This window comes from Sprattus sprattus (assembly GCF_963457725.1).
Source record: "Sprattus sprattus genome assembly, chromosome: 4".
Taxonomy (NCBI): Eukaryota; Metazoa; Chordata; class Actinopteri; order Clupeiformes; family Clupeidae; genus Sprattus; species Sprattus sprattus.
The window spans coordinates 384730-400763 of record NC_137923.1 but is presented as its reverse complement, the minus strand read 5'-3'; the positions used below and the strand labels follow the sequence as shown (position 1 = coordinate 400763).

Sequence of the window (16034 nt, the reverse complement as noted above, 5' to 3'; positions counted from 1 at the left end):
ACTAACCCTGTCTAGAACATGTGGATTGGTTCTGGTTCTGTCAGGAACATACTAACCCTGTCTAGAATATGTGTATTGGTTCTGTCAGGTCCACACTAACCCTGTCTAGAACATGTGTATTATCCCCCTTATCCCTGGCCTTGTCACCATGCAAAGATGAGAAAGGGCTTATTCCATTGCATATCCTTGGTCTCTCATGATGGCCGACAGTGGACGGGTCACATGGGATAGAACTGGGAGGCCGCCTCAGACGACTAGATCTTTACGGGTCACATCCTCAGACGACTGGATCTTTACGGGTCACATGGGATAGAACTGGGAGGCAGAACTGGGAGGCAGCCTGGATCTCTACGGGTCACATGGGATAGAACTGGGAGGCCGCCTCAGACGACTAGATCTCTACAGGTCACATGGGATAGAACTGGGAGGCAGCCTGGATCTCTACGGGTCACTGGGAGGCAGCCTCAGACGACTGGATCTCTACGGGTCACATGGGATAGAACTGGGAGGCCGCCTCAGACGACTAGATCTCTACAGGTCACATGGGATAGAACTGGGAGGCAGCCTCAGACGACTGGATCTCTACCTGGGCCATTTTGAACTGAGTGCATTGGAGCCACTTGCGCAGCGCCTGTGGCTGGGACCCAGAGCCCTGGCCCTGGAAGCACTGGTAGCTGACCCGGTTCTGGATGGCCTGAAGCCGCAGGTGGAGACCTGCAGAGAGGTGCTGGGAAGTGGAGGAGAACATAAAAGGAGCTGTTAAAGATCAGACTTCATCTAATTAAAATGGGTTGAATTCAAATGAAAACATTAAAAGGAGCCGTTAAAGATCAGACTTCATCTCATTAAAATGGGTTGAATTCAAATGAAAACATTAAAAGGAGCCGTTAAAGATCAGATTTCATCTTATTAAAATGAAAGGAGCCATTAAAGATCAGATTTCATCTTATTAAAATGGGTTGAATTCAAATGAAAACATTAAAAGGAGCCGTTAAAGATCAGATTTCATCTTATTAAAATGGGTTGAATTCAAATAAAAGGAGCGGTTACAGATCAGATTTCATCTTATTAAAATGAAAGGAGCTGTTGCAGATCAGATTTCATCTTATTAAAATGAAAGGAGCTGTTACCGATCAGATTCCATCTTCTTTAAATGAGTTGAATTCAAATAAAAGGAGCAGTTAAAGATCAGATTTCATCTAATTAAAATGGGTTGAATTCAAATAAAAGGAGCTGTTACAGATTAGATTTCATCTTATTAAAATGGGCTGAATTCAAATAAAAGGAGCTGTTACCGATCAGACTTCATCTTATTAAAATGGGCTGAATTCAAATGAAAGGAGCAGTTAAAGATCAGACTTCATCTTATTAAAATGAAAGGAGCTGTTGCAGATCAGATTTCATCTAATTAAAATGGGCTGAATTCAAATAAAAGGAGCTGTTACCGATCAGATTCCATCTTATTTAAATGGGCTGAATTCAAATGAAAGGAGCTGTTACGATTCAGATTCCATCTTATTTAAATGGGTTGAATTCAAATGAAAGGAGCTGTTACAGATTAGATTTCATCTTATTAAAATGGGTTGAATTCAAATGAAAGGAGCTGTTACAGATTAGATTTCATCTTATTAAAATGGGTTGAATTCAAATGAAAGGAGCTGTTACAGATTAGATTTCATCTTATTAAAATGGGTTGAATTCAAATGAAAGGAGCTGTTACAGATTAGATTTCATCTAATTAAAATGGGTTGAATTCAAATGAAAGGAGCTGTTGCAGATTAGATTTCATCTTATTAAAATGGGCTGAATTCAAATGAAAGGAGCTGTTGCAGACCAGATTTCATCTATTTAAAATGGGTTGAATTCAAATGATCTGAAGCTAATTTGACTGACTAGATAGATCACACCATGGGAATGTTACCTTCAGGTTGGACTGGATCATTGGTAGCCACATGGGGATGAGCTGAGAAAAGAGATGACACCAACAGAACATTTAACATAGCTAAGAATTTATTTTAACCATGTCACAAAAAAATAATACATACGGGTATTTTTCTTATACTGAAACAAAAAGCAATAGATCATAGATAAACTCACTTTAAAAAGCAATAGATCATAGATAATAGATAAACTCACTTTAAAAAGCAATAGATCATAGATAAACTCACTTTAAAAAGCAATAGATCATAGATCATAGATAAACTCACTTTAACAAATATGGTGGAGTTGCACTCTTGGAGAGCTTCCATCAGGCTGATCACGTGCAGGCACACCATCTCCACCATCTGGGGGTTCGTAAAAGAGTTATTTTGGAGAACGATATAGAGATGTGGGATAAAAAATATATGTTTCACATTTAATTAGGGAGGTTAGTATAGGATTCCATAGGATAACATAAATTGAATTGGTAACTTAGTGTGGCCATGTATTCTGCCTGACCTGTTGGGTAAGGTTTGATGAGCTAAGATAGTTACTCAAGGCTTGGGGTAAGGGGATCCTATGTCAATAATCTTATCTATAGTGGAGGACAAGGTGGCCACAGTGTATTAGTCCGAGGGAGGGGTTTTAGGTATAAGACATGAGTTTGCCCAGAGACTGATGGGCATTGTTGTGGGACATTTCATGAACATGGATTGCTTGTAACAATGCTCCCGATATCGTTAATAAATCTGCAGTACCACTCCAGTTGTCTGTAAGTAATTTTGACCACAGAGACACGTTAAATGACTGCCAACCTTTAATGCTGTTTCTGTGTGTGTGTGTGTGTGTGTGTGTGTGTGTGTGTGTTTTTAAACTAGTTCGTTAAATGACCATACTGCCAACCTTTAATGCTGTTTCATTTTCTGCCTGTGATTACTTAGGAGGAGCGTTGGTCGGAGCAAGGAGTTACAATTGTGTCATGCCAGCCACACACGAGACTGTGTGTGTGTGTGTGTGTGTGTGTGTGTGTGTGTGTGTGTGTGTGTGTGTGTGTGTGTGTGTTTAAACTAGTTCATTTAATGACCATACTGACATAATGACATACCTTTAATGCTGTTTCTGTGTGTGTGTGTGTGTGTGTGTGTGTGTGTGTGTGTGTGTGTGTGTGTGTGTGTGTGTGTCATGCCAGCCACACAACTGACTTATTTTAATTAAATATTGTGAAGAACGGTTATATTATTTACTCATGCCATAGTCTCAACAATCAAACAACTATTAACAGGTTTTGATTATGAAATGCAAATGGCATATACAAGTTGAAGCCGTGGTGTAAATGTTTATGGATGTGTGTGTGTGTGTGTGTGTGTGTGTGTGTGTGTGTGTCTGTGTGTGTGTGTGTGTGTGTGTGTGTGTGTGTGTATGTGTGTGTGTGTGTGTGTGTGTGTGTGTGTGTGTGTGTGTGTGTGTGTTTAAACTAGTTCGTTAAAGGACCATACTGCCAACCTTTAATGCTGTTTCTGTGTGTGTGTGTGTGTGTGTGTGTGTGTGTTTTTAAACTAGTTCGTTAAATGACCATACTGCCAACCTTTAATGCTGTTTCTGTGTGTGTGTGTGTGTGTGTGTGTGTATGTGTGTGTGTGTGTGTGTGTGTGTGTGTGTGTGTGTGTGTGTGTGTGTGTGTGTATGTGTGTGTGTGTGTGTGTGTGTGTGTGTGTGTTTAAACTAGTTCGCTAAAGGACCATACTGCCAACCTTTAATGCTGTTTCATTTTCTGCCTGTGATTACTTAGGAGGAGCGTTGGTCGGAGCAAGGAGTTACAATTGTGTCATGCCAGCCACACACGAGACTGTGTGTGTGTGTGTGTGTGTGTGTGTGTGTGTGTGTGTGTGTGTGTGTGTGTGTGTGTGTGTGTGTGTGTCATGCCAGCCACACACCTGACTTATTTTAATTAAATATTGTGAAGAACGGTTATATTATTTACTCATGCCATAGTCTCAACAATCTAACAACTATTAACAGGTTTTGATTATGAAATGCAAATGGCATATACAAGTTAACAAATTCACTTTATTTGTTTTTGTGTGACTTATGCACTGGGAAGCCGTGGTGTAAATGTTTATGGATGTGTGTGTGTGTGTGTGTGTGTGTGTGTGTGTGTGTGTGTGTGTGTGTGTGTGTGTCTGTGTGTGTGTGTGTGTGTGTGTGTGTGTGTGTGTGTATGTGTGTGTGTGTGTGTGTGTGTGTGTGTGTGTGTGTGTGTGTGTGTGTGTGTGTGTGTGTGTGTGTGTTAAACTAGTTTGTTAAAGGACCATACTGCCACCCTTTAATGCTGTTTCTGTGTGTGTGTGTGTGTGTGTGTGTGTGTGTGTGTGTGTGTGTGTGTGTGTTTTTAAACTAGTTCGTTAAATGACCATACTGCCAACCTTTAATGCTGTTTCTGTGTGTGTGTGTGTGTGTGTGTGTGTATGTGTGTGTGTGTGTGTGTGTGTGTGTGTGTGTGTGTGTGTGTGTGTATGTGTGTGTGTGTGTGTGTGTGTGTGTGTGTGTGTTTAAACTAGTTCGTTAAAGGACCATACTGCCAACCTTTAATGCTGTTTCATTTTCTGCCTGTGATTACTTAGGAGGAGCGTTGGTCGGAGCAAGGAGTTACAATTGTGTCATGCCAGCCACACACGAGACTGTGTGTGTGTGTGTGTGTGTGTGTGTGTGTGTGTGTGTGTGTGTGTGTGTGTGTGTCATGCCAGCCACACACCTGACTTATTTTAATTAAATATTGTGAAGAACGGTTATATTATTTACTCATGCCATAGTCTCAACAATCTAACAACTATTAACAGGTTTTGATTATGAAATGCAAATGGCATATACAAGTTAACAAATTCACTTTATTTGTTTTTGTGTGACTTATGCACTGGGAAGCCGCGGTGTAAATGTTTATGGATGTGTGTGTGTGTGTGTGTGTGTGTGTGTGTGTGTGTGTGTGTGTGTGTGTGTGTGTGTGTGTGTGTGTGTGTGGGAAGCCAGGGTGTAAATGTTTATGTGCGTGACTTATGGCCTACTCCGAGCCACCAGGGGGCGTAACAGGAAGCCGCCAGGGTGTAAACATCTCCCTCCTCACCACTTTGTTGTGGGCCATGAGCTGCAGAATGCTGGGTGTGACTCGGCTCCAGAACTCTAGGCCCGTGAGGATGGCACCGGAGGAATACTCCGTCAGGTTCTGGTTCTGAAGGGACGGGGTGGCGGCGGCCTGCTCACAGTACACGGTCCACAGCTGTGCGAACATGAAGGCGTGGAACAGGGAGCACATGTGCAGCACTGAGGTCTGTGGAGGGAGAGAGAGACAGCGCCACATAGAGGCATGGAGGGGAAGTGAAGTTAAGTACAAATCAGAGGCGATGAGCCTGTCTGCACTCTCTTCAAGATATCTTAAATGTTGACTATGTATCTTTGTTGATAGATAGATAGATAGAAAGATAGATAGATAAATACTTTATTAATCCCGTGGGGAAATTCTGGGATCTTGCAGCTCTCACATATTTACAATAATTACAAACAATATATACAATATGTACAGACATTACCAACAATACAATTCAGCTATGTACAGTGCTGGATAAAGGATGTATGGTGTAAAGTGCATAATAATTAAAGCTATATATAAAGATATACTTTGGACTGTTCTGGGAAGCCAATCAGGATGATGATGAGGTGATGATTTATATGACTTATGATTGTATGTATGTATGTATATTTATATGTCATTTATTGATTATATGTATTGTACATCTTCCATGTGGGCCTTGAGCCTGTGATAAAGTTTATTATTATGTATCTTTGTTGATATACTTTGGACTGTTCTGGGAGTGATTTATTATTAGCTGTGAAAAGTCCCGTAACTGTTGGTATGTTGACGAATAACCTATAAATTATGCGATAGAACCCAATTGTTTTATAATTGTGGACATACTTTGGACTGCTCTGGGAAGCCAATGAGGATGACGATGAGGTGGTCAGCGATCTGTGAGCCGGCGTCCAGTGGGATGGGCATGCAGCACGTGGAGCCCTGATGCAGGGCACAGTGGGTGAGGGAGCCAAGCAGCAGCCAGGACAGCTGACGGATATGGGACACACACTCAATGAACTCCTTTGGCCTGTGGGAGAGAGAGAGAGAGAGAGAGAGACTGAGTTAGGGTTAGGATATGGGACACGCACTCAATGAACTCCTTTGGCCTGTGGGAGAGAGGAGAGAGAGAGAGAGAGAGAGAGAGAGAGAGAGAGAGAGAGAACGACGAGAGAGGGAGAGGGAGAGAGAGAGAGAGAGAGAGAGAGAGACTGAGTTAGGGTTAGGATATGGGACACACACTCAATGAACTCCTTTGGCCTGTGGGAGAGAGGAGAGAGAGAGAGAGAGAGAGAGAACGATGAGAGAGGGAGAGGGAGAGAGAGAGAGAACGATGAGAGAGGGAGAGGGAGAGAGAGAGAGAGAGAGAGAGAGAGAGAGAGAGAGAGAGAGAGAGAGAGACTGAGTTAGGGTTAGGATATGGGACACACACTCAATGAACTCCTTTGGCCTGTGGGAGAGAGGAGAGAGAGAGAGAGAGAGAGAGAACGATGAGAGAGGGAGAGAGAGAGAGAGAGAGAGACTGAGTTAGGGTTAGGATATGGGACACACACTCAATGAACTCCTTTGGCCTGTGGAGGAGAGAGAGAGAGAGAGAGAGAAAGAGAGGGAGAGAGAGAGAGAGAGGAGAGAGGGAGAGAGAGAGATGAGAGAGATCGAGAGAGAGAGAGAGAGAGAGAGGAGAACGATGAGAGAGGGAGAGGGAAAGAGAGAGGAGAACGATGAGAGAGGGAGAGGGAGAGAGAGAGGAGAACGAAGAGAGAGGGAGAGAGAGAGAGAGAGAGGAGAACGATGAGAGAGGAAGAAAGAAATGCTTAGAAAGTCCCTCCAGATGGTCGCTTTACGTTAACCATTCAGATGACACCTATATTCACTCTTCTCTGGTGGAGCATATTGAACAGAAGAACATTTGGGCAGGCCAATCTTAAAACATTTGGGCAGGCCAATCTTAAAACATTTGGGCAGGCCAATCTTAAAACATTTGGGCAGGCCAATCTTAAAGCATTACTTTATAAGTCGTGTCACTGATGGTGGAATGCTCAGTATGGTCCCACCATGTTACTGCTTGCAGATCCATCGTCTCTAGTTCCACACAGCTGGCACATTATAACATTAATTAGCTCCGCCAAGGAGGTTATGTTTTCACCCCTGTATGTTTGTTTGTCTGTTTGTTTGTTTGTTTGTCAGCAGGATTACGCAGAAACGCATGGACCGATTTCCTTCAAACTTTGTGGGGAGATTGGGTAATATAATGGCAATAATTGATTAGATTTTCAGATGTCAAGGTCAAAGGTCAAGGTCACAAGGGGGAGGTTTGCATTCTCTGAATGCTCCCATTCTTGTGTTGATACCGATATTCGTGGTTTCTTGCTGTGTCTTTTGAATCATATTTACTGAAGTGCATGCTAGCACATGTACACATACGTTAGTGAATAGGTAAGACTGATGTCTCTCACCCCTGCTGCAAGGCTGATGGTGGATGGTATAGCCATGGCAAGTGTCGGACCACAGCCTTGTTGTCACGGTGATTGCCCTTGCTTATCTCCATGGCCGCAACCTGGGCCAAACCCACCTTCAAATTCCCGCCAAAAGTATCTTCATGAAGAGGCTGGCAACAAGCCTTCATATGGCTCTGAAAATTAAGAATATGTTACATGATGAAGGCAAGACTACCTTCACAGAAGCTGAGTATCAGAAATGTCTGTCTAAGTATGAAAGGGGAGAGAGGTTACCTTTAATTTGGTCAGAGTGTGCATGTCCGCTATGAAGTCCAGTATTTCACTCAGGTACTGCCTCATGCACTCCATGGCAGCAGTGGTACACTTAGAGAAGGAAAGATCACATGACAGGGGTGGTTAGGGTTAGGGTAAGATAGAAAGATCACATGACAGGGGTGGTTAGGGTTAGGGTTAGATAGAAAGATCACATGACAGGGGTGGTTAGGGTTAGGGATAGATAGAAAGATCACATGACAGGGGTGGTTAGGGTTAGGGTTAGATAGAAAGATCACATGACAGGGGTGGTTAGGGTTAGGGTTAGATAGAAAGATCACATGACAGGGGTGGTTAGGGTTAGGGTTAGATAGAAAGATCACATGACAGGGGTGGTTAGGGTTAGGGATAGATAGAAAGATCACATGACAGGGGTGGTTAGGGTTAGGGTTAGATAGAAAGATCACATGACAGGGGTGGTTAGGGTTAGGGTTAGATAGAAAGATCACATGACAGGGGTGGTTAGGGTTAGGGTTAGATAGAAAGAACCAATGACAGGGGTGGTTGAAATCATCGTCGTTAAGTTGTTTAGCCATTAACACTTGGGGACTGCCAATAGAAACTAGCCTTTTGGCTACAATTGGGTATATTTACATTTTGATGTTTATTAATGTAAACTGTCCCTCTTCAACAAATAAACTAGACTGAACTGTCTGTGAGGAAACATTGCTCTGTAAATGAGTGTTGGAAACAGGACCAGTGGGCTCACCACACTCACTCACACACACACACACACACACACACACACACACACACACACACACACACACACACACACACACACACACACACACACACACACACACTCACACACTCACACACACCAGTGGACTCACCACAGGGAGGGAGGAGATCATGTGTTTCTGCAGGATAGTCGACTCTGCAAGCCGGGTGCCAAGGTCTGTGCAAACAAACTTATGGACAAACACAGACACACACACACACACACACACACACACACACACACACACAGACATAACTGTCAGTACTGTTGCTGTCTCTGAAGCAAACTTGTTCATGCAGCAATGCATTAGAGTGACGCTTAGGCCATCTCCATGACTACTGATGATATTGATACGGAAACACTGCATTAAAGTGAGGCTTAGGCCATCTCCATGACTACTGATGATATTGATACGGAAACACTGCATTAAAGTGAGGCTTAGGCCATCTCCATGACTACTGATGATATTGATACGGAAACACTGCATTAAAGTGAGGCTTAGGCCATCTCCATGACTACTGATGATATTGATACGGAAACACTGCATTAAAGGGACCTTTAGGCCATCTCCATGAATATTGATGATATTGATACGGAAACACTGCATTAAAGTGACTCTTAGGCCATCTCTATGACTACTGATGATATTGATACGGAAACACTGCATTAAAGGGTCCTTTAGGCCATCTCCATGAATATTGATGATATTGATACGGACACTGGGCCGGATTCATCTCCAGATAGTAAACATAAGAACAACAAGGGGAGAGGTGACCAGAGACATTACCTGGACAAGCAACAGCAGATTGGTGTCAGGGAGGGGAGACTTGAACTTTAATGCTTGAAGTAACTCTAGCACAACAATGCGAGACATATACGACTTGTCCCTCTCCTAAAATGAGGGAATAAGAATGTTGAAAAAATGTTAACTTAAACAGTAGTTTAAAGACTGTAAGGATATTGTGTTTCATAGTACATATTACATTTCATATCAGTGGTTCTTAACCCTATTGGAGGTACTGAACCCTGCAAGCTTCATCAGTGCATTCGCCGAACCCTTTGTATTTGAAAAATTAGATATGATTTCTTCAAAACGTAGGTATGTAAAAAAACGACCCGACATTGCTAGTGTGAACTAGGCTATACTGTGTGTGTCTTGACTCCTGCCAAACCCCTGAGAGTGACTCAACGAGCCCCTGGGGTTCGATCAAACCCAGGTTAAGAACCACTGTTTTTTTATATTTTATATATTTTTTAATATAGTACATATTTATCTCTCAATGTGAATAAAGACTGGTACTGTATTTATGTGTTTATGAACTACACAGTCCTCTGCTCTGGGTGAGATTAGGGCGGTATCATGAAGGAGTTGCCATTATTGGAATTGAAAAAGCAGGCACATAACCCAAACATAGAATCAAGCAAATACCTCAGACATAAATAATATTGGCATACATGTGTCAGATGTACAACTGGCAAACATAATGGGTACAGAGTGTGGAAAGGGTCAAAGTAAGGTATGGAGCAATGCCAGCATACAAATATAACGGTCATACAACATATGGAGGATCTTAATGTACACTAAGGGTTCTTATTAATAGAATTAGCTGTGTATAAATCAGTATAGCCGATGTATAATTTTTAAGTTAAGTTTACTTAAAAAAAATACAGCCGCGGAAAAAATTAAGAGACCACTTTTAAAAAATTATCAGTTTTTCTTTTTTTACTATTTATTGGTATGTGTTTGAGTAAAATTAACACTTTTGTTTCTTTCTATAAACTACTGACAACATTTCTACTGAATTTCAAATAAAAATACTGTCATTTAGAGCATTATTTGCAAAAAAGATGCAGTATTTCCAGATATTGATTTCTGATCTCTTCCTTAGTTAAAGCATTAGTATTGTGTAGTTTAAGAATCTATATGAACTTGTTTTCTTTGCATTATTCGAGATCTGAAAACATTCCATTTATTTTGCTATTTTGACCAATTGTCATTTTTCTGCAAATAAATGCTCTAACTGACAATATTTTTATTTGAAATTTGGTAGAAATGTTGTCAGTAATTTATAGAATAAAACTAAAATGTTAACTTTGGTTTTACTATTTGTTGGTATGAGTTAAAGTAGAGAAACTGATAAGTACTCTGAACTTGTTCAGGTTTACATTGTGCTAAGCCACTACACTTAACAAAAGTACCACCTGACATAATTCTCCTTAAGAGGAAAAGGTGAAACCTACTATAGGTTCAGCCTTTTTAAGTTGTTTAGCCATATACACTCTGGCAGGGGGACTGCCAATGGAAACTAGCCTTTTGGCTACAATTGGGTGCATTTACATTTTAATGTTTATTAATGTACACTGTCCCTCTTCAACAAATAAACAAACTGAAACTGAAACTGAAGTTAAGAGGATAAATCATGTCAAAGATACAAACATTAGCATGTGGTGAAACTGCGTTGGTCAATTTGTGTTTCTCAGACAGCCCTGTATACCAGAAGTACTAACCTTGTTGAATGTTTTGTAGCAAAGTCCACAGAGCTCCACCAGGTAGGAGAGGCTAAAGACACTATACTGGATGACAAAGCTGAGCAGCTTAGAAAAGGGTTCCAGAAGACCCTGCCAAAGAGAAAAGCCGAAGGTCGGGATTACAGTCTGTCCATCAACATTGCATTTTAAGCAGTTCACTGGCAACAAAAGCACAAACAATCAAATATTGTGGGCTGCTTGCTATTGGCTTTTAATGGAGTTGGAAAAAACAATGAAAATTAGGAGAGGAGGGGCTTATTAAGGTTCTTCCGTTATAAAGATTGGGTAATATAATGGCAATAATTGATTCGATTTTCAGATGTCAAGGTCAAAGGTCAAGGTCACAAAGCGGAGGTTTGCATTCTCTGAATGCTCCCATTCTTGTTTTGTTCTGTGTCCAAGGTGACAATATGTAACAACCCTGGAAGGACTGCAACCCCTGTAAGCAGTAGATTGATTGTTGAGGCGTGGCTCCCTCAAGATAAACTTGACTGAAAGTGAAAGTGAAAGTGAAAGTGAAAGTCCTCTCTATGGCAGAGGTGGTGTAGACACACACACTCTGAAATTAACCTCTGCATTTAAGAGAAGATAAACTTGACTGATGCAGAAATAATCGTCACTCAAATCAGATCAGCAGCTGGAGTGGTAATGCTCAAAAGGACCCACACCTGAGGTGAATGCCCCACAATCAGGCTTACATTTGCACCCAAAATGAGTTGGGTCCTTAGGGTCCCCTAAGTCCTTAGTTTGCCCACGTTTAGGTCAAATGCTGTTGGGTGCCCAACTGAGAACCAATTTAAAACCCACTATGTCTCATGTGTTTGCTATTCAGTTACTTGTGAAATATGTATAGTACAAATCATTTGCAAAAATAAAGTCACAGGGCCGTGTTGTCTGATATATATTTAACCCCGCTCATTGTAAGATGCACTAGCCAAGCACAAACAACATAATGAAATCCCAAGGTGAAATTTGTTTCAAATACAGACACGATTCTTAAGTGCTTGAGATGACTGAAACAGCAGAGGTAACACACACACACACAGACACACACACACACACAAACACACACACACACACACACACACACACACACACACACACACACACACACACACACACACTGACTGAAACCATCAAATGATTACAATATTCCACACTCACCCTGGTGACACTGGTGGCTGGAATCTTCAGCAAGCAGATCATCACCCTGAGGGCTGAATCCAGTGGACACTACAACAGATAGAAGTTGGTAAGTTCAAGTTCAAGTATTTATTTGTCATTTACACAGAAAAACAGAGTCAGACTGGGCATTGAAATTCTTAGGACAAGACACCGCACAACAACGTACCATAGCATAACGTAAAATAACATAACATAACATATAAGTACTCTGAACATAAATTTCACATATAATAATAACCATATAATAAATCTACAAAATCTACAAAATAAACATACAATACCATCTGCTAAACATATAATACACATGTAGTAACCTAAACTAACCTAATAGACCTATACTAACCTAAAGACAAATGTGCCTGGTATCAGGTAGTGCAATATTACTGTAGTGCAAACAATGGAAAACTGTAAAGTGAAAGGTGCAAGTTAGAATAATAGAATAAATCAAGATGTTGATGCGTATGGACAGTCATGGATGAGTGCATAATACCATCATGTGATACCTTGAGAGGAAGCACTGCAGGTAGTTTGGTCAAGAATGTCTGGAAGTGGCTGCAGATGGAGGTCCACAGGTTGCTAGGGACATCCATGGGCAGGGCCTCCATATAGGCCGCTATATTCTCCAGGCAATGGAGCATGGTACTGCCCGCTGGGAGGTTCTTCTTGTTATTGAGACCCTGGATAAAAGAGGAAGAACTTCAGTAGATATCATATGTATGGCTTGAGTAATAAACCCTGATACTGTAACAGTAGGGAAAGACATACTATAATCAGACCACCTCAGTAGTTAACATATGTATAGCTTGACTAATAAACCATGATACTATAATTCATGTTATTTTGTTATTAGTTTGTTTATAATAATATGTTGTTTCATAGCAGATAAGAGATAAGAGAATACTTTAAAGCGCACCTACAAATGCTTAAATGGCGTGCCGCACCATAGGTTTTGCTAACGCATCACGTTTTCTTGAATACCAAGCCTATTGAGTACTATTGATATTTTCATATGTCTTAAGTTCTTTAAAAAGTCCAGAGCTTTCTGCAAAAGCAATGAGGTGTATTTTGCCATTTCCAACTATCTACCTGTGTGAGAGTGTTTTTTCTACACTGGTGTACTTGAAGAATAAGTACAGGTCAAGGCTTGAATCAGATAATGATATAAGACTGTAGCTGTCTACCATTTCACCACGAATAGACAGGCTGTGTGGACTTTACCATGCCCAGATTTCACACTGACACGTCTCTCCTCTCTCCACGCACGCACGTGCAAGCGAGCACATCAGTGGGACGCGGATTACTTTTTAGTCAGAATGGTGGTCCCTGGGACAAAACTAGTTGAAAAATCCTGCTCTAGTAGATAGCTGCAGTCAGAAACGTGTCACACTTCACAGTTGCTAGATATCAGCCATTATCCAATTCAAGCTGTTTAAAAATGAATCTATTTCAAAATAACATATTTTGATAAACACATATAATATTACAATACTTAGATGCTCATATGACTAGTTTCAAAGTGTAAGCATAACAAGTAAGAAAAAATGCGTAAAGCTTGCGTAGTCTTACCTCCAAAAGCTGATTAAGAGCAGCCACAGAACTCAATTCATTGAAGTCAATAAGGGAGGTGGCTACAGTCCGTAGGAAACTTCCATCTGATGACCAAACGTACAGGCTGAATTAATCTGGATGATTATCTATATTAGGGTGTGTGTACGTGTGTGTAAATGTACGTGACAACTGTGGGTAGACGATGGGTTGACTCAAAAAACGATGGGTTGACAATGCAATTCTAGAATGTTGACTCAAAAAACAATGGGTTGACAATGCAATTCTAGAATGTTGACTCAAAAAACGATGGGTTGACAATGCAATTCTAGAATGTTGACTCAAAAAACGATGGGTTGACAATGCAATTCTAGAATGTTGACTCAAAAAACAATGGGTTGACAATGTAATTCTAGTATATTGATTGGTTAAGATTAGTTACTAGGCAGGAACTGGCTAATACCAGGACCACTATTTTTCGCTGAGCAACAACGTCGTTTGCCTGCCTGCCTCAACCAGTCAACTATTTTACAGAGGTATATAAAACCTTGGCGATGTGTTTGTAAATGTACGTGACAACATCTGTAGTATTTGTGGCCAAATGTACCTTTAATGTTGCTCTGGAACAGCTGTGGCAGGATGCCGTTAGGAGCGAGCTGGTGTAACACACAACGCAGGAACTGTTTGGCAACCCCAGCAGCATTACCCGGGATCAGCATACTATAAACACAGACATATAGATATTAGCATACTATATATACTAGTATACTATATTACATTAGCATACTATATAACCCTAGAAATATAGAGACATCAAAATCCACATTAAACATATACTCACACAGAAAACATACTACATCCTACTACATATTTATTGAAGACATACACATATGGCATTATCACTGATCATCAGAAAATGAAAGTAGGATAGGAAACCTTTATTAATCCCGAGCCGGAAATTCAATTGCCAAAGCAGCAGGGTAGTGGGAATAGTTATCAATGATCTATATACATTATCATCAATTTTTTTTTTTTTTTAATTGAATAAGAAATAAAATAAATAAATAGATAAAATAAATAGACAAAATAGCAAACTATAGACGAATTATATAAATATTATATAAAAGTATACAACATACCTCTCTGCTTGCCCAGAGAAGTTAGTGCTGGAGGCCAACCTAAGTGTGTGAAAAGAAACAAATGATTGATGTTCTCTAACGGTAAGGTTTGTTTGTGTCAGGTGTGTGTGTGATAGCTACCTGATGCTCACAGATGATTGATGTTCTCTAACGGTAAGGTTTGTTTGTGTCAGGTGTGTGTGTGATAGCTACCTGATGCTCAGAGATGATTCATGTTCTCTAACGGTAAGGTTTGTTTGTGTCAGGTGTGTGGGTGATAGCTACCTGATGCTCACAGATGATTGATGTTCTCTAATGGTAAGGTTTGTTTGTGTCAGGTGTGCGATAGCTACCTGATGCTCAGAGATGATTCATGTTCTCTAACGGTAAGGTTTGTTTGTGTCAGGTGTGTGGGTGATAGCTACCTGATGCTTAGTGATGATTGTTTGTTTACCTGCCGACAGACTGTAGGATATCCAGAAGAAGGGGAGCAGCCAGATCAGGGCTCAGATGAATGAACATGGAGAGAACCGTCACAGCTAAGCCCAGTGTCTCCTCATCATACTCTTCCAATACAGCACCACAGTCTCGACACCTGGCAAATAGAGAGGACTTTCACTTTCACTTTCAAATACACACATACTTATACTAGATGAAGGAACATGGACAGAACCGCCCAGTATCTCCTCATCATACTCTTCCAATACAGCACCGCAGTCTCGACACCTGGCAAATAGAGAGGACTTTCACTTTCACTTTCACTTTCAAATACACACATACTTATACTAGATGAATGAACATGGACAGAACCGCCCAGTGTCTCCTCATCATACTCTTCCAATACAGCACCGCAGTCTCGACACCTGGCAAATAGAGAGGACTTTCACTTTCACTTTCACTTTCAAATACATACATACTTATACTAGATGAATGAACATGGACAGAACCGTCACAGCTAAGCCCAGTGTCTCCTCATCATACTCTTCCAATACAGCACCACAGTCTCGACACCTGGCAAATACAAACATACTTATACTACATGAATGAACATGGACAGAACCACGACATCTAAGCCCAGTGTCTCCTCATCATACTCTTCCAATACAGCACCACAGTTTCGA

General features: G+C 40.9%; 1 protein-coding gene across 1 annotated transcript in view; it reads right to left on the bottom strand.

Annotated features, from left to right (window-relative positions):
• Window positions 1-538: 538 nt before the first annotated feature.
• The window catches only part of unc79 (unc-79 homolog, NALCN channel complex subunit), a gene marked incomplete at both ends in the record, with an annotated part of 89038 nt that continues 73542 nt past the window's right edge, over window positions 539-16034 (bottom strand). The window contains 16 exons of the mRNA XM_080837810.1: window positions 539-727; window positions 1922-1963; window positions 2208-2285; window positions 5039-5242; window positions 5888-6071; window positions 7498-7673; window positions 7774-7863; window positions 8649-8726; window positions 9324-9428; window positions 11045-11155; window positions 12230-12298; window positions 12754-12927; window positions 13817-13902; window positions 14403-14515; window positions 14935-14973; window positions 15368-15508. Coding sequence (XP_080693936.1) covers window positions 539-727; window positions 1922-1963; window positions 2208-2285; window positions 5039-5242; window positions 5888-6071; window positions 7498-7673; window positions 7774-7863; window positions 8649-8726; window positions 9324-9428; window positions 11045-11155; window positions 12230-12298; window positions 12754-12927; window positions 13817-13902; window positions 14403-14515; window positions 14935-14973; window positions 15368-15508 — 1879 coding nt within the window. The remainder of the gene's footprint in view (window positions 728-1921; window positions 1964-2207; window positions 2286-5038; window positions 5243-5887; window positions 6072-7497; window positions 7674-7773; window positions 7864-8648; window positions 8727-9323; window positions 9429-11044; window positions 11156-12229; window positions 12299-12753; window positions 12928-13816; window positions 13903-14402; window positions 14516-14934; window positions 14974-15367; window positions 15509-16034) is intronic.